The 24,058-nt window shown below is 44.3% G+C and overlaps 1 protein-coding gene across 1 annotated transcript; it reads right to left on the minus strand.

Moving 5' to 3' along the window:
- Positions 1-142: 142 nt before the first annotated feature.
- cep70 (centrosomal protein 70) lies at positions 143-15,950 on the minus strand (the record flags this gene model as incomplete). Its single annotated transcript, XM_079752755.1, is given in 18 exon segments — positions 143-257; positions 370-449; positions 1,588-1,690; positions 2,169-2,331; positions 3,958-4,125; positions 4,590-4,742; positions 4,979-5,078; positions 5,924-6,012; positions 6,348-6,437; positions 6,439-6,469; positions 7,166-7,228; positions 8,419-8,597; positions 9,062-9,242; positions 14,072-14,195; positions 14,489-14,588; positions 15,575-15,683; positions 15,783-15,811; positions 15,942-15,950. Coding segments are annotated over 18 exon segments (1,833 nt in total). The 3' UTR covers positions 143-195.
- Between the last annotated feature and the right edge of the window lie 8,108 nt (positions 15,951-24,058).

A 24,058-nucleotide genomic window follows, 5' to 3' on the forward strand; every position in this document is an offset into this window, starting at 1 on the left:
AAAGTCAGGATAAATAACATGATATCCAAGTGCTAGCTAGTTTGTACCCAACAAATTCCAGGCTGTTTATGACAAGACAAGATGAGTAGGTGAAAAAAAGTGACATTGACGTAAATGCATTCTCATTTTATTTTAGCAGAATCAAGCAATATAGTTTGCAAAATTAACAAACAAATTGCAAAAAGATAAAAGTAATCACTCCGACTTCAGTTTCAAAGACGTCAGGGCCGGTAGAATGCCGTCCAGACAGTCGACCTCTGGAAATAAGGTTAAGAAAAATTAATTGGTTTAAGTTTTATGCTCACGTCGAAAAAACAAGTATTCACAAAATAAAACGGCCACTGTTTTGTGCGGTCATGTGTAGTTTACCCAGAGTTAGCATCAGTTGCGTCACCAGAGAGTGAAACGCCGGGAAGAATTCCTCATGCTCCTTCACCTTGACAATAATACTGCAGAAGAAATAGACGGTTTTACAATTATAATTGCAGTTAGCATCAATGATGCTAACTTTAGCATCACCAAAGCTAACTTTACTGTCCACAATGATAATATTTGCATCCACATTGCTAACGTAAGCATCACCAATGCTAACCAGCAGACAGCCTAGCGCTGTCTGCTGGATGGGGGCCCAGATGGGGCTTTTAGAGTTTTTCGAGGGCATTCATATACCATACATCCCATACCTCTCCAGTCACACATGGTGTCCCCAAAGGTTCCGTACTTAGTCCCCTTCGGTTCATCCTATACATTCTTCCCCTTGGTCACATCATACGCCGCACGGACTACAATTTCACTGCTACGCCGATGATACCCAGCTTTATTCCCCACAGCAACCATCACTCCTGCCATTCTCTCTACCCTCACAAACTGTCTTGCTGCAATAAAAACTTGGATATACAACAATTTCCTGAAACTCAACTGCGATAAAAAGGAAATCATAATCATTGGCCCCAATCCCGCCTCCCTCCCTCCAAAGACTTCTCAATCTGCATTGATGGACACACAGTCACTCCCTCCTCCTTTGTCCGAAACCTTGGAGTCATCCTGGATCCAACTCATTCAAATCAACAAAATATCTTTCTTCCATCGCCGTAACATTGCTCGCCTTCGACCCAGTCTCCCCTCCTCCAAAGATTCACGCCTTCGTAACCTCCAGACTGGATTACTGCAACAGCATTCTCTACGGCGTCTCCTCCACGACCTACATAAACTCCAATATGTTCAGAACTCTGCTGCCAGATTACTCACCCATAACCGCTACAGAGAACACATAACTCCCATCCTCGAACATCTTCACTGGCTCCCAATACAGCACCAAATTCATTTTAAGATCCTGCTCATCACCTACAGAGCCCTCAATATTATTATTCATGTTGACAATAATATCCCTGGCTCTTGTCTCTAATTGGGGGTGCTCTTGTCTCTATTTGGATCATGGGCTTCAAACCCACCACCTTCTCTGCATGTCCAGTCCTAGATCATGCTGTTTCTTTAGCGCAATCGATGATGCTATCTAAACCCTGACGACCTATTCGGCTCGTAAAGGTCAAATAGGTCATGTTTGAGAGAGTTCTGGGATTTCCTCACCTCGTAAGGTCGCCCTCTGCCAGAAGGTGGTGGAACTGCACCGTGGGTGAGGACGCGATGGTGGCCACCTGGCTCACCACTTCACTGGGGGGTGCCTTGTTGTCTAGGCGATGACACACAAACAACACCAACCACACAAATTTACATTATGTGACCACACCCACTTTGTTTCATTGTTGAATTGATTGCCTGCCTGCCTGCCAGAAAAGGATGCAAACATCTGGAATCACTGTGTCCTATAGAATCTGTCCAATATAAAATAGACTCATGGGCATGTTTGTGCTTATGTACACACACGTAAAGGCAGATACACACACACACACACAGGTATTCTTTCCACTCATTTAAGCCCTCTGGGTTGAGATGATTAAATAAATTCATGTGATTCATGTGATCTCAAGCTGTAATCGTCCAACAAAAATATCGACATGCTATCGTTCAAGAGTCTTTGCTCAACCCAGGAAAAACCTAAATGTAGTTAAAAAAGATAAAAAAAATAAAAATGGAGCTAGTTAGGTCAATCTCACAACAACGGATAGATATATATATATTTTTAATTTTTTTTTTTTTTTTTAACACACCTAGTCCCAGAATGTCCCGTATGTGGGTCATGGCGTTAGCTGTCTCGGCCAGCCTGCGGTACAGGTCGTTCATGCGGGGGTACACGCCGCGCAGGGAGCCCACGTCGAACAGCTTCTGGAAGTGGCCCACCATGCACTGCAGGTGGGTGGGGCTGCTGAGATCCTGTAGCAGTACCGAGAGCGAAGGCCATATGCATGGTTTTGAAAATGTGATGTTTCAAAAGAAAAAAATGCATACAAAATGATACGACAAATCAGTCAGTGGTGCTTTCATTGAGACGAGGTCCAAACTAGCTCTCCAAAGGGCTCATTTGCACCAAATCAGGGTGTTGCGGCGAAACTAACTGCTGGGGTACTGCGTTCAAGCTGCGGCTGTGGTGGTGGAAATGGTGAACCCTAATAAGTTTCTGGAAGAAACACAGCCTTTTAATCAATAGAGCGGCGAAGTCACGCCCCTTCCGGTGGAGCCCATGGGACCTATGAGATCGAAACATATGAATGGGTTTCAATGGAGAGAAAGTAATTATTTTCGTGTCCCAGACTTTATATGCCCCAGATTACACATGTTGTTTGTGGATTTAAATGATATTTTTTCATGCAAAGAAAACTAAATATTTTCGCGAAGAAGTTGGATAATGTTAGGTTTTGTGTGAGGCTGTTTTGTGAACTACAGCTCATCGCTGCTCTCGACACGAATGATATACGTCACCACCTGCACTTGGAACCCCGGTACAGACATGGCGATCTCTCTGCTCCACTTCACCGCTTTTTTCCAAGGGGAGGATAAAAGCATCGAACGAGGTGAAAGCCATTTCTTATATGTGAATGAGCAGTAGAATGTCGGCATTTCACACCATTTGCGTGATGATGACGCTTAGGTCGTCATTTGCATGTTGAGTGGCAACCTAAACGATAATCAGCCTGTTGCCTTTTGTTCGTTGAATGGTGCAAAAATATTTTAATGTTGGCACTGCTTTTCAGTCATTCGTGGTGAACGCTAAATTATAGGTCTTATCGTAACACCCTAAAGGCCGATTCATACCTACGGATCCGGACGACATTCGTCCGTCCGTACCAAACGTTGTCTCCGGGACTACCCTTCACATCTCCGTCCGGTTTCAGCGTTGTTATGGATGATACGCAATACATCCTCTAGAGGGCAGGGACTGTCGTGTCACAAATTAACGGCATCGACAATCGCAAATATGGCATCTGTAGAGGAGATGATTTTGCTTTGTGTCATCCGAAATCTGCAGAAAAAGTGAACCCTCACCAACCCGCAGATTCTCTCCTCAAATTGTTGCGCCATTTTTAAATGACCAGTTACAACTCCTTGCCCAAGCAGGTGAACAATAAAATAAAAATGTCAGGTATATAGTATAATATAAGTATAAAACGTTAAATACAATATATATATATATATACATATCAGATATTATACTACTCTCTCTATTTTCGCAAATGGTTGGACTTCTGACTCTATACTGCCGCCTTGATTTCCGTTGGTATTGCTCTGTTTCTCCCGGAGCACTCCGGATTCGTGAGCTCAGGCGAAGGACCCACTGACGGACGAAACGACCTCTGCGACCGGACGAAAGGGTCCCTATCTGTATTCACCGTAGGGTGTGAATGGGCCTTAAAAGTACACATCAAACAATTAAACAAATAATTACACAGACAGAGGACATGTATGAAAATGGCTAATACTTGCTGTAGCTAGCGAGAAGCTGTTTCATAGGGTCGAAGGAAGGTGTGTGTGCGTGGTGGAAGGTGTGTGTGCGTGTGTTACGTTTTCATCCTCCGTCGCCTTGTTGACCAGCAGCGTGTCCACAAGCAGCATCAGATCCTCCACCATCACCGTCTCCATGGCAACACCGCCCCGCCCGTCATCATGGTCACCCGCCGGCAGCCAGGGCATCAGACGTTGGGAGAGCCTCATCAGGCCGACGTGCAGCTCCTACACACACACATACAGATGCACACGCAGGCAGACACACACACGCACGCACACAAACACACGCGCAGGCAGGCAGGCACACACACACACAAAGGCAGACAGACCGACACACAGGCAGACAGACACAAACACAAGGGCACACACACACACATACACAAAGGCAGGAAGATACAAACACAGGCAAACAGACAGACACACACACACATGGGCAGACAGATGGGCAGACAGATAGGCAGGCAGACAGACACACACACAAAGGCAGGCAGACAGACAAACAAAGGCAGACAGATGGACAGACACAAAAAGGCAGACACATAAAGGCAGGCACACACACAGAAAAACACAACCACACACACAAAAAGGCAGACACAAACACAAACACAAACAGATAAACACACATGATCAAACTCCAAATAAAGGGGAAACGCTCCAATAGGCCCACTCTGTTCAACATCCCGCCTTACCTTCAGCATGGCCAGCTGATTGGCCCAGGCCTCCAGGGTGGGGCGTATACAGCCAAACTCTTGGGGCTCCAATTGGTCGAGGCCCGCTCTTTGCCTCAGGAGTGCCACCGGGGCCCAGGCCCCGGTCAGAATGGCCTCGAGCTCGATCAGCAGCTGCAATTCAAAATATCTACATCAGGCACTGTGTGTGTGTGTGTGTGTGTGTGTGTGTGCGTGCGTGTAGAAATTCTTCGTTCAATTGCTTTAATATCCTCAGAATAAACAGCACACGTTTCTCCGAAGTCAAAATGACCATCAAAGAGCATTCCAGTACAATAACATCATTCCGATTTGCGAAACACAAACTAAACAAAGAAAGAAAAGGAAAAAAGGGTGTGGTTAACATTTACCCTTCGGTACTGCCCACACAAAACCCCTTCCCGGGACACCTGGCCCGGTGGTGCCGCTGCATTGGAAGGGTTTCCGGTTGAAGCCCCACTGGTGGACGGCCTGCAGAGGTCAGCAGGTCAGGACCGTGAGGCGAGGATCTTAAGACGCCATGCGATGCTTTGCTGCCACCAACAGGTAAACACGCAGTACTACACTTTCCATCAGACTAGAAGATTATCGTCAAAGGTAAAGGTCAGACCAGAAACTAACTTTATTGGAACGTACCAAAGGTGACATTGCTCTACATCTACTCAAGAACGCTGGGAAATGTGTTTGATTGGTTATCCGAAACAAATCAACGTTATGTTGTTACATAATATACCTCACACTGGAACAAACCAAAGATTGAGGATTAAAGTCATTGTGAAAAGGGGAAGTCATTATTAAATCAGAATTAACGTTTAATTTTGGTTTCTTCGTAAATGTTAGCATTTTCTCAAACGTGCAAACTTCATCCTTTACAGAAGTCATCTGTTGGAAATCCAGAAGCGTTGAAAAGGAAAAGATTTTTTCAATTTAACAATCAAAATAATGATACAAATATTTCAGGTATGACCTCATTTTAGATCATTCTTGATCACTTTAGTAACCTTTTGTACTGTTAATCGTCTACCTTTTACTTTATTGAATGCATTCATGCTCCAAAAACGTTTAAAGCGGCATGCATTTGTCAGGATTATCTTGATAAATAAAACGTATGACTAAAATTAAGATTTTGAATGGATTTCGGAAGCAAATTGAACATAAGCAAATCCAACACCTAGCCTAGTCCGTCCCAAAGAAGATGAGTAAATGCCATCCCTGAAAAGCTTGACAATCTTGTTTTCATTGAAAGAACATCATCTAACCGCGGTACAAATGTGTCATTATTATCCAGTTAAACAAAATGTATCAATACAAAGAACCTGGTCTCCAGCTGCTTCTTGAGTCTCTGAACTTCTGCCTTCAGCTCTTCTCTCTGGACTTTAGTCTCCTCCAACTGGGCCTGAGAAGACTGGAGAGAGCAAGGGACAGAGGAGTGAGGGAGAGAACGAGGGAATGAGAGAGAGAGCGAGGGCAAGAGAGAAAGAAAGAAACAATTTACAAATACTTGGTGGAATCTGATTTGAAGCTGCACGTTTTCATTGGTTTGTGCAACAGTGAGGCAGTAAATGCCATGAAATTTGTACTGACTGTATTTATTTACTTTTTTGCAATGTGTGGTTACATTATGTACCAACATAATGTAACGTAAATCTGATTCGGATAATTACTAAAAAATAAATTCGACATTGTTAGCAATTTCAACCTTTGATACGTGCCAATAAAGTTAGCAACATTTCCAGTTACCTTTAGCGCAGCTTTAAAGGAGGAAGTGACATCACCAGCGGACCGGTTGGATCCCTGAGAACCTTCTGGACCGCCGTTGAGGGTTCTGAGGATGAAACAAACCGATTCCCAGAACATCTCGGCTGTGTTTGCATGGGATTTAAAGCAGCATTGTTAACCGTTTCACCTAGCTCCTAGTTCAAAACAACTCGGAAGCATCTGTATTCAATACTAATCGATGGTGATTAAAATAATGAGTATATTTTTTTGTTATATTTTACACACAGAGATATAGATGGGATATATATATATATATATATATATATATATATATATATATATATATATATATATATATATATATATATATACACACACAGACAGACAGACAGACAGAGCAAATCCTGCCAGCACCTTTATTTGTTAACAATTATTAAACTTATCATCGGTCCTCAAAAACCCTTCCACTTAGGCAGGCGAGCTATAGCATCACCCAGTTGACTGCGAATTAGGAGTTTGGTCCGTTTGAGCCACTTCTGTCACTTCAAGAGGGCGCTCTAACCTCAAATTAACTTGATCTGCGTGGTTCCTATTAACGTTAACATCCGAGCCATGGTGGTGCATTACGGATGTGAATTTGGTAAATGTCGGCTGTGAATGCGGTAAATATCGGATGTGAATCCCGCAAATATTGGATCTGAATTTGATAAATATCGGAGCTTAGCAGCGTCAAAGTGCTTCTAAAAGGAATATGAATTCACAAAACATGAGGCAGGATGCATGGTGGACACATGCATCATGTGTTATTTTATCATCTATCCATGTCTTTTTGGTCTGACCTGGACATATCGTCCTGCAGCTGGGCGATCTGGGTCTCGTAGAAGTCGACCACGTCCAGCACCCTGCGGAGGAAACACAGCGGGTAGAACCCAGAGGACACAGGGTCACATGACGAGGGCGCCGTCTGCACAGGACCCAAAGCCACCTGCAGAGTCTTCAGATACATCTGGGTTATTTTGGAGCAGGTGAGAGGGTGAGGTGACATGTGACTATGGAGCAGGTGAGAGGGTGAGGTGACATGTGACTATGGAGCAGGTGAGAGGGTGAGGGGACATGTGACTATGAAGCAGGTGAGAGGGTGAGGTGACATGTGACTATGGAGCAGGTGAGAGGGTGAGGTGAGGTGACTATGGAGCAGGTGAGAGGGTGAGGTGACATGTGACTATGGAGCAGGTGAGAGGGTGAGGTGACATGTGACTATGGAGCAGGTGAGAGGGTGAGGTGACATGTGACTATGGAGCAGGTGAGAGGGTGAGGTGACATGTGACTGGAGCAGGTGAGAGGGTGAGGTGACATGTGACTATGGAGCAGGTGAGAGGGTGAGGTGACATGTGACTATGGAGCAGGTGAGAGGGTGAGGTGACATGTGACTATGGAGCAGGTGAGAGGGTGAGGTGACATGTGACTATGGAGCAGGTGAGAGGGTGAGGTGACATGTGACTATGGAGCAGGTGAGAGGGTGAGGTGACATGTGACTATGGAGCAGGTGAGAGGGTGAGGTGACATGTGACTATGGAGCAGGTGAGAGGGTGAGGTGAGGTGACTATGGAGCAGGTGGAGGGTGAGGTGACATGTGACTATGGAGCAGGTGAGAGGGTGAGGTGACATGTGACTATGAAGCAGGTGAGAGGGTGAGGTGACATGTGACTATGGAGCAGGTGAGAGGGTGAGGTGACATGTGACTATGAAGCAGGTGGAGGGTGAGGTGACATGTGACTATGAAGCAGGTGAGAGGGTGAGGTGACATGTGACTATGGAGCAGGTGAGAGGGTGAGGTGACATGTGACTATGGAGCAGGTGAGAGGGTGAGGTGACATGTGACTATGGAGCAGGTGAGAGGGTGAGGTGACATGTGACTATGGAGCAGGTGAGAGGGTGAGGTGACATGTGACTATGAAGCAGGTGAGAGGGTGAGGTGACATGTGACTATGGAGCAGGTGAGAGGGTGAGGGGACGCCTCTCTCAAGGGACCCACAGCTGAGGCTTCGAACCTCCGGGACCACACCCTCGGCCCGGCCGCTGCCCAGCTTGCCGCTGGTCCGCGGGGGCGTCCTGCTGGGCCAGGGCGCGGGCGTGGATCCGCGTGAAGGCGTCCGTCTGCCGGGCCACGCGCCTCTCCTCCTCCCGCACCGCGAAGCACAGCTTCCTCTGGAGCTCGCCGCGCGCCGTGCTCTCATTGGTCAGCTGCAGCTGCAGAGCCTCTGCCAGGCGCTGCGGGTGATCACAGATAATCACATCGGGTTGATTGTAGTCATGGTTACTGTATGATCTTTTAGGGGTTTGTCATGGGCTCTGAGAAGAAAAATGTGTTTGTGTCGGCGCTGACTTTAAGGGCTGCGGGGATTGGTTGATTCTGCAGCAGTGTAGAGAAATCTCATGTCAGGTTTTTTAGCAGGCAGGCAGACAGACAGACAGAACCGATCCTGCATACTGAACCATTAATGAAAAGACTCCAAGGAACTGAAAGTGTAACTGAACTAACTCAAATTTGTTATAAAGATTATCTTTCAAAAATTCTTTAAAACAATATGTTAAAAGAGAAATATGTACTAGAGGTTTTGCTAAATCATTCAAATGTACCGCTGAAAAGCAGTTGGTGTACCGCACCCAAGCTAACTGCTGAATGTGTTTTGAGTCCCGCGGGGGCGGACATTTTGTTCTTGTGTGGTTCTAACCTGGGCCGTCAGCTTGTCTTGCTGCAGTCGGTAGGCGTGGTCCCGCTGCTGGACCGCCTGGGCCAGGCAGCGGTCCTCCAGGTCCTGGACCTGACCCCTGAAACCCTCCAGCAGACCCTCCATCTCAGTGGTGCGCCGCGAGTGGAGGCCGGCCTGACCCATAAGCTGCTGCGCTTCGTCTCTGGAAGAACAAAGTCAACCCCAAAAAGCAATACATTTTTGCTATTGCCATCGCAAAGACACACACAAACACACACACGCACACAAATCGTTTTTACACTGCCAAATATGCAGTCTTATACCCGCCTTTTTCCCGGCATGGTCCGTGCGTTTTCACTGACCGAGGCGATTAGACGGCATCGCGGTACCAGGGGTGGGACTTTGGTAGAGGTGTAGCAAAAAATCTGCAAGCTGCTGACCATCATGGGAGAGATGTTGATGCAGTCGCATTTAACGAAGACGGGTATAGATGGTTTGATTTAGGAGAAAGTAGCAGAGGAACTTTCCTTACGAAGCTTTTGTAGGGATAAAAAACAAGTGGTCAGCAAAATGAAGATGACTTTGGCGTTTTTGCACTTGTAAATAGTTAATCGCGTTTGAAGCCTACACTCAGATGTAGTCTACTCATTCTTGCACGCGATTGGCTTGAATAAAATAAAAATAAAAACATTCAGATTATGCAAAGGAGTAGAGCTCCAAAGAGCTCTACTCTCCGTGCGTAGCCCCGCCGGCTCCAATAAACCAAGGAAGCCGGCTCCTTGACGAAGGGCGAATATACCCTTCCGTTTTACACAGGCAAGACAGTGAGATTCCAGGGCGTGCCAAGCCAAGACCGTACCGTACCGGCTGGGTAGCGTAAAATGCCTACACACATTTTAACTTCTTTATTTATGTCCGCAATTCATAATAAATGTACATAAGGACGTAAATGTCACAGATACAAAACAAAGCACAGGCATGATCCAGCAATGTGGGTATGATGACAGTTCAAACAGCAGATTATGGATACACACAACACCTTCTCCTCCAAATGTGGCGATTTCCAATAATGGAGGACATTGAGCAGTATTCTGCAAGTTGTTTGCCCTTGCTTTTTGAAAGCCAACTATCCTGAAGCCCCTAATGGCAAGCTTTTGCGCACGCACACACACACAAGTGGGTGGGTTGTTGCTATCGCTATGTTACGCCACCTCCATACAATAAAGGGGGCCGGGCCAAGAGGCATGGCGACGCCCTCTCTAGCGGCCGCTTGGGGGTGTTCGCCACGGCTGCCGTTCAAAAAAGTCCGCTATAGCGATGCGATTGGATTAGCTACATAGCTACGTTAGCTTACCAACTAAGAACACTTCGCACAGACACACAGTCTTTGCGTAAGCATCGTTAAAATAGCATTAGCTGTCGTTTTGGCGTATAAACTCAGAACGCTTTGTAAACATATCGGACAGCGTCTTCGCGTTGTTTAACAAACTACACTTGTTCCCGCGGGAAAAGGATAGGAAATATATGAGGATGGCGTTTTATACTGATGGTTTTAGACATGGATGATAATTGAGTTGTTGCGATACCGATACCAGCATCGGAAATGCCTCCAAATGGTTACCAGCGAGTATGCAGGTGTATGTACCGATCCGATATGTCATGTATTGGCCCCCTTTAAAATCAACTTCAAAGTAGTTTCACCCGGCGGACATCCGTTTTTCTTCGTTTTTACTTCCTGCCACTGGCGACTACTGTTTTAAAGTGGTGAAGAAAAATTGATATCCCACAGGTAATTAAAAAAAAAAAAAATGATGGCATTCATTCTCTGTATGTTTTTATTCATGTTTTACAAAGAGCCATACAACAATGATAGCAATCATTATCACATCCATTCATCCACACTAATACCATATCCCTCACAGTAAGGCTGAACAAACATTAAAGGAGTTGTTAAAGGAGTATAATATGTCTCCTTTAACAAGAAATAAAATAATTCTTTGTTAACCTTTTGCTGAACCGTTCTTTGGTATGCTACTGCCCTCAGTTGTCCTTATATCTCAATATAAAAATGTTATTCTACTTTTTTATAAAATCGGGCCTCATTTGAATATGTAGCTTGAGCGGAGAGTTGATCGACCTAATAATTAATTGTGAGTCATTCTATGTTATAATATACAGTGCCTTGCAAAAGTATTCGACCTCCTTGGCTTTTTACCTATTTAGTATATAATAGTGAAAATTGGCATGTTCATATGTATTCACCCTCTTTGTTATGAAGCCCATTAAAAGATCTGGTGCAACCAAATACCTTCAGAAGTAACGCAATTAGTGAAATGATGTCCACCTGGTACGCAATCCAAGTGTCACATGATCTGTCAGTACATAATCACACCTTTTTTGAAAGGCCCCAGAGGCTGCAACACCTAAGCAAGAGGCAGCACTAACCAAACACTGCCATGAAGACCAAGGAACTCTCCAAACAAGTAAGGGACTACGTTGTTGAGAAGTACAAGTCAGGGTTAGGTTATAAAAAAAGATCCAAATATTTGATGCACCATCAAACCTATCACAACCAAATGGAAAGAACATGGCACAACAGCAAACCTGCCGAGACGGCCGCCAGCCAAAACTCACGGACCGGGCCAGGAGGGCATTAATCAGAGAGGCAGCACAGAGACCTAAGGTAACCCTGGAGGAGCTGCAGATTTCCACAGCAGAGACTGGAGTATCCGTACATAGGACGACAATAAGCCGTACGCTCCATAGAGTTGGGCTTTATGGCGGAGTGGCCACAACAAAAGCCATTACTTTCAGCAAAAAACAAAATGGCACGTTTTGAGTTTGTGAAAAGGCATGTGGGAGACTCCCAAAATGTATGGAGGAAGGTGTGCTGGTCTGATGAGACTAAAACTGAACTTTTCATCAAAGAACACCATCCGCACAGTGAAACATGGTGGTGGCAGCGTAATGCTATGTGGATGGTTTTCAGCAGCCGGGACTGAGAAACTGGTCAGAGTTAGGGCTGGGCGATTAATTGGATTTTGATTGCGATTTCGATTTTTGCGTCAAACGATCACAAAATTAACATGATCGATTTTTTTTAGTTTAATGTTTTATAGAAAGGGCAGAAATGACAGCTGGATACATATCTGTATATTATTTTAGACTTTCTTTTTGACATTTTGTGTATTTCTTTTAAGGCGAAATTTAAAAGTTTTTTTTGGGAGAGACATGCTGAATAAATACAACATAAAATAATTGTTTGATTAATCGTGATTTCAATATTGACCAAAATAATCTTGATTTTGATTTTTCCCATAATCGAGCAGCCCTAGTCAGAGTTGAGGGAAAGATGGATGGTGCTAAATACAGGGATATTCTTGAGCAAAACCTGTACCACTCCGTGTGTGATTTGAGGCTAGGACCGAGGTTCACCTTCCAGCAGGACAATGACCCCAAACACGCTGCTAAAGCAACGCTTGAGTGGTTTAAGGGAAAACATGAAAATGTGTTGGAATGGCCTAGTCAAAGCCCAATAGAAAATCTGTGGTCTACGGATGGGCATTTGAAGGCATATCAATATTCGAATATTCTATACAAAAAATTGTGAGTAATTGGTTAACCGAACTACGAAAAAAAAAAAAAAGTGTAGCACACTCATAATGTAGCCTGAAGGGCTTCCATGATCTGGTCTTCACTAAACAATTGAATTCGTTTTCCATCTATTAGTCAAATAAATAAGGAAATCAAATCCAATTTGTTAAATTATTGAGTATTTTAGAAGGAAAAAATCAAAATCTATTACCTACGAAATCTTTGAGCTACCACAGCAGAGCTACCTGTTGGACAGTCAGCGATGTGGCAGTATTTCAACCTTAAAGAAGAAAAAAGGGCAACAGCCGAATGCAAAATTTGGCTGTTGCCGAGCGCGATCAAGTCACACGCTCTAGCTTGGGCTAGAGCTGATCACAACTGTTGCGATCGCAACGCTTGTGGTGATCACAAAAGCTGACCATGTCGGACGTCACTGGCGCTAATGATTCAAAGATTTGAGATATGATTATTATATATCCGGCATTTGTGTGAGGGGAACCCCGTTTAAATGACTGAAGGCTAGCTGGTTCTTACATATCCAATGTACTTCCGGTAGAAGCTAAATGCTAACGTAACCAACCTTTTTCATGTCATGCTATCTACACAAACGATATATAATATGAAAGAGACTTCAAGGAGTTCAATGGTAAAAGCCTTCATTTTGTGAACTTATCTCAAATAGCTAGATGTAAATGAATAACTTCAATAAACACTTTTCCTGGTTACTACAAGTGATGACGCACACACACACACACACACACACACACACACACACACACACACACGATTCAACCATTTCAAACCATCAGCTTTAACAGCTCAGTTATTCTATGTTTGATCTCTAATGAATTCAAAACATTTTTTTAAATGGTATGCATGTTTAAATTGTTCACTCCATTTATACTTTTGAGCTCTGTCCCAATCTTTTCACTTGATTTAAATGATCTTATCGGTCTGATATCGGTAGATAGCCAAAGCTGCGGTATCGGAGGTGAAAAAGTGGTATCAGGACATCCTTATCGTAAACTTACCACGAAAAGTGGTACTTTCGGCAACGCTCCTCCACGCCTCTGTTCTGCTCTCCATTTACAAATGAAGAGGGAAGGGTCGTACAAAACGCTAAACCCGGACACGGAATATATGATCTTTTCCTCGTTTCTGGCGGGAAATGTAGGGGGAAACAAACCAATCGCCTGGAATGGACGCGCGTTTGTTTGAAAGTTCAGCTTTTAGTCCGTCCCCTTTACACACGCCGCGATCACCCACAATCCTTAACGCCACGCATCTAATACAAAATGAAGGGCCAGGGCCCTATTCGGGTAGGGCCCGAGCCGGGAGAGGGACAGCTGGTCAGCCCAGTACCTGCATTATTGATTAGCCCTGGCTCGGGGGTGTGTGTGTGTGTGTGTGTGTGTGTGTGTGTGTGTGTGTGTTTACTTGAGCTGGTTGTTTGACTGAACAAGCTCCTGGATCAGGGCCTGCCTCCTGTCGGAATCCCCCATCATGGCCTTCATCATGACCCGGACCTCTGCAGCAGTCCTCTTGTCCAGAAGGATCAGGTCTAGCGGCACCAGAAGGAAAACATTTGACTCAGCACCTTTAGCATGAATAATAATTTTAAGAACCGAAGATTCAAGGAAAGATATGCCATGAAAAAAAGAAATTTTAAGTGAATTCTTTATTAAAATAATAATTTTAAAGAAACATTTTGAAGACAGACAATTAATGTTAGTGACAATTAATGTAAATCCTATTTAAAAGAATATCAAAAAATAACTTTGTGTATTACTTTCATTCAAACATCATTCAATTAAAAAGAAATATATTATACAACATTTAAAAATTGTGCATTACCTGAAATATTTTTATTCTCCACTGGATCGGCAAAGTGCACCGGTTTGAATCCATGATTCTGCAGCAGTTTATTCACGCAATCCCACTCGGCCTGCTCCTGCTGAAGAATCCAAAAGAAACTGAAACGTCAGTTCAATCCATCAGCACTAGAACCCAGCATCAACAGGACCGGCAGGAGATACAGACACCCCGAACACACAGGAGATACAGACACCCCGAACACACAGGAGATACAGACACCCCCAACCACACAGGACAGGAGATACAGACACCCCAACCACACAGGAGATACAGACACCCCAACCACACAGGAGATACAGACACCCCGAACACACCGGGGATACAGACACCCCAACCACACAGGACAGGAGATACAGACACCCCAACCACACAGGATGGGAGATACAGACACCCCAACCACACAGGACGGGAGATACAGACACCCCAACCACACAGGACGGGAGATAGACACCCCAACCACAAAGGACAGGAATACAGAAACCCCAACCACACAGGACGGGAGATACAGACACCCCAACCACACAGGAGATACATACACCCCAACCACACAGGAGATACAGACACCCCAACCACACAGGACGGGAGATACAGACACCCCGAACACACAGGAGATACAGACACCCCGAACACACAGGACGGGAGATACAGACATCCCGAACACACAGGAGATACAGACACCCCAACCACACAGGAGATACAGACACCCCAACCACACAGGAGATACAGACACCCCAACCACACAGGAAATACAGACACCCCGAACACACAGGAGATACAGACACCCCAACCACACAGGAAATACAGACACCCCGAACACACAGGAGATACAGACACCCCAACCACACAGGAGATACAGACACCCCGAACACACAGGACAGGAGATACAGACACCCCAACAACACAGGACGGGAGATACAGATACCCCAACAACACAGGACGGGAGATACAGACACCCCAACCACACAGGAGATATAGACACCCCGAACACACAGGAGATACAGACACCCCGAACACACAGGACGGGAGATACAGACACCCCCACGGAAATACTCCCAAGTCCTGTACCTGAAACTGAGTGTAGGTCCACAGATACACATACGTCTTCTCTTTTGAATTCAAAAGAGAAGGTTCATTCTTAAAATCCATGTTCAAAACTTGCGTCCTTCTGCAATATCTATTATATTAGACGAAATAATCTATAATCTCATGATCCGTTTAACAACAGCATCTATTTTTCTTTCTGCATCTTCCAGTTACGACTAGCTCCCCTTACCTGAGGGGCAGTTTGAGTCCACCTGCAAACTATCAGGTTACAAGAGTAGAGCAGATGGGCTACTACATGCAAATGTACAATTGTGCAAAACGCGCCATGCACGCAAGCGCGCACACGCAGCACGCAGAATAATAAACACACACACACGCGGGCGCCTACCTTTTCCATGGTCAAACTGGTCTGCAAGTCGTCAGGGGAAACCACTCGCTTCTATGAAGACACACTAAACGTACAACCGCAGGAGTGTTCAAACTACCAAGTTAACGAGATGCATGGCTGGTTTCTGGTTCAGATGCCGCATTACGCACAGCCTTGTGCCAGCACTGGACTTTCAGTTCCTTGTTTTTTTTTATCTAAAGGTCTAAATATGTTTTTGAAATGGTTTAAAAGTTCAGCGTTGAGGAGCAGCTTCAGCACTTCGACCGCCATGTGAACGACGCCTACTGGGCATGCGCAGAAGATCCTCGTCGCCAGGCTTTAAGGTTCATAGTAGTGTGTGTGGGTGGGGGGGGTTATCAATTTGCTTCTTTCGTATAATTTAATTAATTAATTAAGGGCACCATCAGATCGGGCTCATCGCCTAGGTCCTTCTTTTTAAATATCGTAAATATCGACGATACTTTTTAAACATCGTAAATATCGACACCGGTGCAACCGGTGCACGGCACCGGTTGCACCGTCGATATTTACGCCACTGTTATGGAAGTATCTAGGGAGAGAGGTCGTTCTGACATGTGGGAACACTTTATTCTGATCAGCGGTACATGAACGATCCACCGCTTGAAAGATCAAACCTTCATACTGACGCAACGATTTTTATGTACGCCGGCCTCATATGTTCCTTCTGAACGAGTGTTCTCCAAATGTGGATAAGTTGTGAGCAAAAAAGGAAACAGGCTCAGTCCAAAAAGTTGATGTTCCTACATCAAAATCTTTGAGTATTCCCTCTCCCACATACCCCCTGGTTACACAAGCACACCCAACGTGTGCCATATTTTCCCCGCACATCATAATTTTCGCTAAGCAAAAATGGAAGCTCAAGCCCGCTGATTTAGAATGTGGCCCCATATGTCGTCAGAAGGGGCCAAGCTACCTCCCCTTTCTCTGCCTTGCCCGCCCAGAGAATTTGGCCCGCCAATGGGAGAATGAGCTACGACTGTGCGAGCGCCGTGTGTGTGTGTGTGTGTGTGTGTGTGTGTGTGTGTGTGTGTGTGTGTGTGTGTGTGTGTGTGTGTGTGTGTGTGTGTGAATACACACACTGTAACGCAAGTGTTGTACACATCTTTGTTATTTGGATAACCCTTCTGCTGTTGGTGTTATGGCGCATAACACGTCGGTTCTTTGAAGTCTCTCGTATTTCCACAAGGAGACTGTGTGGTAGAAATTAACCTTACATTTTATGGTAAGCTATGATTATTATTAGGCCTACATATCATATAGATACTTTAATAGTGGAGAACAGCTGATCACCTTTAGCCTAGATGTTATGGGCCATGTGGCACATCAGTGAGAGGGTCTAGTCTACTCCCATTTTGATGTACTCTCTGAGGACAATGCTTACATTCACACGTGTGCATCATCTCTGTTTGTATAAGGATAATATATGTTCTAAGGTCACATTGGGATTCAGAAGACAGGAGAGTATACTGACATCCACACAGTGTGACCCAGAAAAACATTCTATGCACATCAATATCTGATGAAAGTCCAACTTTGTATTGAGTAAAGGATTGGGGATATAAGTAGCTGTACGGGATTCATTCGGGAGTGCTTTGCAAACCACTCGGCTTTGTTGTTGCCTTTTTAACGATAAAGTTCTTTGTCATATTCTCTCCGGACCCCTCTCGATTTTGTCAATCTCTCAGTTAGTTAAAGAATTAGATAAGTTGTTATTATTAATGCCACCACAACTGTAGTTTGGGTTATCTCAGCCATGGTTGAGAAGGAATTGGGGGAAAAGGAACTTTGGCTTTGACTCCCTGAAGTACATGAACTGCGACATGCTGCTCGCCGCCCGCTGCCGAGGGGGCAACACCGCCACGAAGCACCACCGCCCGACTGCCGGCTGCCCGCTGTCGGGCGGTGGTGATCATCAGAGATGAAATAAGCGCACAGGACGGTGTGCATTTTAGGAGCCAGCGAGTCATCATTCCGAAAGCTATGCGTCCCGAGATGCTGAGACGGATCCACTACAACCACGTGGGGGGGTGAGGCTTGTTTCAGACAGGCCCGCGATGCTCTCTACTGGCCAAACATGCAGGGAGAAATCAAAGACTATGTGCAGCTGTGCTCAGTGTGTAATGAGCATGCACACGAGCAACAGAAGGAGACTATTATGTCACACCCTCTCCCCACACGTCCCTGGCAGCTTGTGAGCATGGACCTGTTAGCTACGCAAGGCAGGATTTCCTGCTCATGGAGGATCACTATTCTGACTTCTGGGAGACCGATCTACTACCAGACCTGTCAGCAGGTACGGCCATCAGAAGTTGCAAGGCACAGTTTGCAAGGTACGGCATCCCTGACCGGGTCATTTCAGACTGTGGAGGTCGGTTTGACTGTGGAGAGTTTCGGGCGTTTGCGAGGGAGTGGGGCTTCGAACAAGTCATGTCCTCCCCGAGACACCCAAAGGCTAATGGCAAGGCAGAGTCTGCAGTGAAGATTGCGAAGAGCCTATGCAGAAAAGCAGGCCGTGCCGACGAGGACCCCTGGAAGATTTTTCTGCACTGGAGGAACACACCCACTGAGGGCATGCACTGCAGCCCAGCACAGCGACTGATATCACGGAGGCTGAGAACTCTTCTCCCTGTGGCCGACCAGCTTCTAGAGCCTCAGGTCACCACTGGGGTTACAGACAAGCTGAGAGGGAAGCGTCAGGCAGCGAAGCTGACTTACGACAGATCTGCGAGGGATCTGCCGGACCTGAACATCGGCCAGCCCATCAGGATGAAACCACTCCCGGGTGACAGGACGGGCCGATGGAGGAGAAGTGTACGCTTGGAGCAGGTGGGACCGCGGTCCTATCTCGTCAACGTGGAGGGAACCGCGTATCGTCGCAACAGGGTCGATCTCCAACCAGCAGAGGTTGTCCCTCCACAGCCATGTGTGTCCACACCATGCCGTGCGTTACAGGGCCGGGCCTTCTCCCGGAGCGGGACGCATATTAAGCCTCCGGACAGACTTGACCTTTAGCTGAGACTGACACACACTCGCGCACACACAGACGCGCACACGCACACACACACACACACACGCACACACACAAACACTCATACACACACACACACACACATGCGGGACAGTGGATTATTGTTTAAAAAAAGAAAAAAAAGAAAAGAAAAGATGGTCACTTGGAATGTTCTTATTCGGTTGTTTTGTGCATGCTTTGATACTGCTATTTTGTGGTTATAGTTCTGCAAAGGTCCTGGTTGATATTGACTTACTGTCTCGTCTTGATACACTATTTCTATTGCACTATTTTGATATTTGGATATGAGCACTAATGTTCTAATGACTGATACTATCCATGATATTGTTTGGTATTGCGTTATACTAAAGCAGGGGCCAGCAACCTTTTCAACTTGTAGTGCCAGTTTTACATTTTCTCGTTAATGAGTGTGCCTTAAGCAACAATATATTAAAAATTAAGCTGAATTATGACACAGTAACCTAAAACATTTCCAGAAGACCTGGAATTGTACTATTTCCATATAGTCCACAATCATGCATCAACATTTTAAATGTTTTTTTGGTTGTTATATTTCCAGTATGGGCTTACAAATTATAATTACACATGTCCCATCTTAAAACACCATTTTCAGAAACTCATTCAAAAACATATTTGCACTGTGAGAAATAGAAAAAACGAGAATATATGAGAATGTTGGAACCATCCACATCAATATCTTTAAGACCTGTACAGCTTTGCAAAACTATGTGAAGGCGATGCATAAAGGCCACTTGCAACAATATTTTAAATATTTTCTTCTCTATTACTCACTACATAGGTTTAAAAACTATTAATTGATCCCATTTCAGAACAATGGTTTCTGTAACTAATTTAAACATATTTGCACTGGGAGGAAATGCCCAAAACAGAATTAAGTGCAAAAAAAGTCGGTAGTAATGCTGTGCTGCGATTTTTTTTAATAATAATAATAAAAAAAATTATTATTATTATTTTTTTAAGTGTGCCAATGATTATGCTGCCCCGTGCCAGTGGTGGCACGCGTGCCTAGGGTTGCCGACCCCTGTACTAAAGGAAGGGAGATCTTGTAGGGTAGTGTTATGCAAGCCGACAGCTCCCTCTGGTGGGCTCGTGTGTGTATGGACTCGGGTAGTCAACACGTGTCAGTTCTGTTATGTGCCAGCTCGTTAATACATGTTACTAAGAGACACAGCCCGACTCTGTGTATTATTCTATGCACCTTCACTTGCAACAATAGCCTAGCCTTGGAGTTGGATGAGTTGGAGTGGATAAATTGTGTACGGGCGTGCGAGAGTGATAGAGAGCACAGCCGCCGTGGTGATGTTTGGCTTGTTGTGGGCTGTCTGTCAGCATCCGCCGGGTTGGACGATGTGCTTTGCGTATGTGTTCAATGTACATCTGTCTGGTCGTATTTGCGGTAGATTGATGGTTAAATAATGTCACACCACGATCGGTCATACTTGCAGGCACTCATTTGCAAGTGCACTGATTGCGTGTCCGATAGGCTATAACTGCCATTTATTCAATTGATTGCTCTTCTAAGTGTGCCAGATTGGTGCCAATTATTGTCCTGTTTGCATTGTAATGTACAACTTTGCCTCTCCTTGTTATAAATCAACATGCATCCAAACAACTTTAGCCAATGCAGCCTCCTGTGTTGCTTTATGGGATTATCAAAAAATGTTAAGTGTGTGCTTGTGTGTGTTGTCATGTAGGCTAAATGTAGGCTACTAATTGTCTTACATCCATGAAATATTGTAATGTTATAGGCCTACTGCAAAATGTATATCGGTATTGCGCAAGAATCGGGAGATGGGGACCCCCGAATATTGACGGGTATTTCGCACACTGGGTTAAATAAAGCTTAGAAATAAACACTAGGCAAAGAAGTTGTTACTGGAGCTAGTAGGCTACCATCAAAACGTGGGATAACTAATCGGAAATCTGATTACAACGCCGGGGGTAAGATTTAATCAGGGATTATCTGGGGGAGATTTCACAGGTGGGACTGGCAAGGTAACCCATTATGCCTTCTATTTCTAGATCTTCTGACTAAGTTTACTAGTACTTATTTGAACAACATAATCACTGTCACTAGATATAAAGAAAACATTGACTTTCACTCTGTGCTATTCACTGACAGTAAAAATAAATAAAAGTGTTGTTATTGTATGCACTGCTGTTCATTGACTAGCTCCAGCGCTCGTTGCTGCATTGCTAAATGATAGCAACTCTCCACTCAATCTCCTCTGACCATGCATTTAATTGGCTTTGACCGCCATCAGTTCTCGGCAATTCCTCATTCGCCCTCTCACGTCTGACAGGTTTGAAATTATATGGCTGTGGGCCATCATACATGTTATCTGTGGTTCTTTCCACCTCTTAGATGCCATAGTTCTAATACTAGGTTGAGGCTACCTTCCACCACGTCTCCCCAACGTGACGTCATCGCCGAATGGCGTTTTAAAACACCTGTTACTGCCAAAAACGGGACTTTAACACTATTTTGGAGACATTTTATGAATGTCATACATATTTTGAGTGCTTTATGTACCCATTAATCAAAACTTCCGGTTAACTTGCACGTAGGACTTTAAACTGGTCAATGGACTGGGAAAATATAAAGCAAAAATAATTGGAGCTAAAATAGAGCCTTGAGGGACCCCACAGGCTAGTGGGGCTGCAGCTGAGTACTGGCCTAGGTGAACAGAGAAAGTTCTCTCTGACAGATATGACTTGAACCATTTTAGGACATTTCCAGTAATACCAACACACAGTTCCAGGCGGGATAAAAGAATCTGGTGATCGATTGTGTCGAAGGCAGCAGTGAAGTCTAAAAGCAGGAGCGCAGCAGAGCTCCCCGAGTCAACAGTTAAGAGAAAATCATTAAAGATTTTTAAAAGTCCAGTTTGTGTGCTGTGGCGTGATTTAAACCCAGACTGAAACTTTTCTATTATGCCATTAAGATCCAGGTGTAGCTGCAGTTGTTCTAAAACCACTTTTTCTAACTCATTAGAAAGGAAGGGAAGCTTAGAAATGGGCCTAAAGCTGGAGAGAACAGAGAGGTCAAGGTTGTATTTCTTGATAAGGGGCTGAACTATAGCATGTTTAAAAGCAGTTGGAACACAGCCTGACGCAAGGCAGGTGTTTATTAATGTTAAAATGTATTCGCATTCGCCTGTATTCCCATTCGCCGGCTTCTTTGAAAACAAATGCACATGGCTAGTGTAGAAGTGGATGGGGAAGGGTCGTCAACGAGTTGTTACAACAGTGTTGTAACATATCTCCTCTGAAGCTGTAGGTGGAGCTCAATGCGAGCGCAAACCAAGAAAACAGCGAAGAAGTGGCCAAAGTTGCATAGTTCCCCTTTAAGGTACGTGACAGAGCAGAACCAACAGACTGAACAACAGCTTCTTTCCTTGGGAAATCAGGACACCTAACACTCATAAAACATAAAACGTTAAACAGACACACATATACCTCACTTTCTATAAAGTGCAATATGCTTACGGCCTTTTATATTTTATATTTATTATTGACCTCGCCTGTCCTTGTCTTGTTCCAAATGTTTTTCTGTTATCTCTGTCTTGTTTTTTATATTTTTAACTTAAATTCCTTGTTTGTATTTTTGTACGTGTAATGCACCTTCAGTTGGCACTCCCAATTCCGTTGTATAGGCGACTGTACAATGACAAAGGCTTATCTTATCTTAGAATGCAGGCTAAAAGTCTGAATGAATATGTTGTGGTGCATTTAGAACCTCTCCTGTACCAGCGCTGCAAATAGAGACAGGGGAAATCCCATTAATAGACGTCTCAGACGTTTAAAATTTAGTATGGCTTACTGGGTTAATTTAAATGGACATGATGCATCACACCCTACAAAGGAAGTCATTAATGAAGGTTGGGAATATGGTAGATCTCAAATCTGTTTTTGGCTGGGATGGTAACAAGTTAGCAAGTCAGTTGGAGATAGATGCTATCACATGTAGTAAGACTTTGCCTCTGGCAACAACCCTGGTTGTTTTGTTCCACTAGGGTGATTATGGAAACAAAAAAGAGAATGTAGGGCAATATCTAGAAAGTATGTGCTATAATGCTACACAGATTTATACAGGCATGGCGTTGGAGTTTATATCCCTTAATGCAAAATCTCTTAAAAAAAAGAACTACAGATCATTTATCCATTTTTGCAGCTGAAACGGCAGCCATCGTTATTCCATTACAATGGCTAGAAGAGACTAGGCCCCCTAAAGCAGTTATTTGTTCTGATTCATCTCTTACATACATTCAAAATGGAGAATAATCATGCCGACGGGATTGATTGAATGAAATGAATAATATATTTGCAGTCAATCAACAGGGAAGGTCAATCCAATTTGTGTGGGTTCCTGCACATAAAGGTGTTGAGGACAATGAGGAAGCAGACAAGCTGGCAAAAGAGGCAACGAAAGAAGAGGACGTTCATTCCACTCAGTAAATCAGAAATCAAGGTACTCATCAAACATAAAGTTAATATAATGTGGCAGACTGATTGGGATAAGGAGAAAAATGGCAGGCACCTTTACAACGTAGAACCAGATATCTCAAGCAGCAAAACCAGTTACATAAATAGAGAGGAGGAGGTCTGGTTCTCTAGAATGAGAATAGGCCATACTGGTCTAAACAGTAGCTTATTAGCCATAAACAAACATCCATCTGGAACATGCAAGTTTTGCGGAGTGAGAGAGGATGTGGAGCATGTTCTGTTAAGGTGTGAAAGATTCTCTAGACAAAGAGAAAAACTGAAAAGGGTAGTGAGTGCAGTGAAGAAAGTTTTTCCCTGGAAACATTATTGGGTGAGCCTAGGTCAGAAAATATCAGCAATTCCATAATAACATATATCAAAGATACACCATTAGCAAACAAGATTTAGTATTCTTTGTTGTGTTTTTATTGTTTTTTGTTTTATTTGGTTTTCTTTATACATATATTTTTTTAGTTTTATTAATTTTCTTTGAAAAGATACCACTTGAATTGCACCTCAGTCCAGTAGATGGCGGTAATACACCTTGCTTGTAAACTGCTAT

The sequence above is a fragment of the Pollachius pollachius genome, assembly GCF_949987615.1.
Source record: "Pollachius pollachius genome assembly, chromosome: 15".
Lineage (NCBI taxonomy): Eukaryota > Metazoa > Chordata > Actinopteri > Gadiformes > Gadidae > Pollachius > Pollachius pollachius.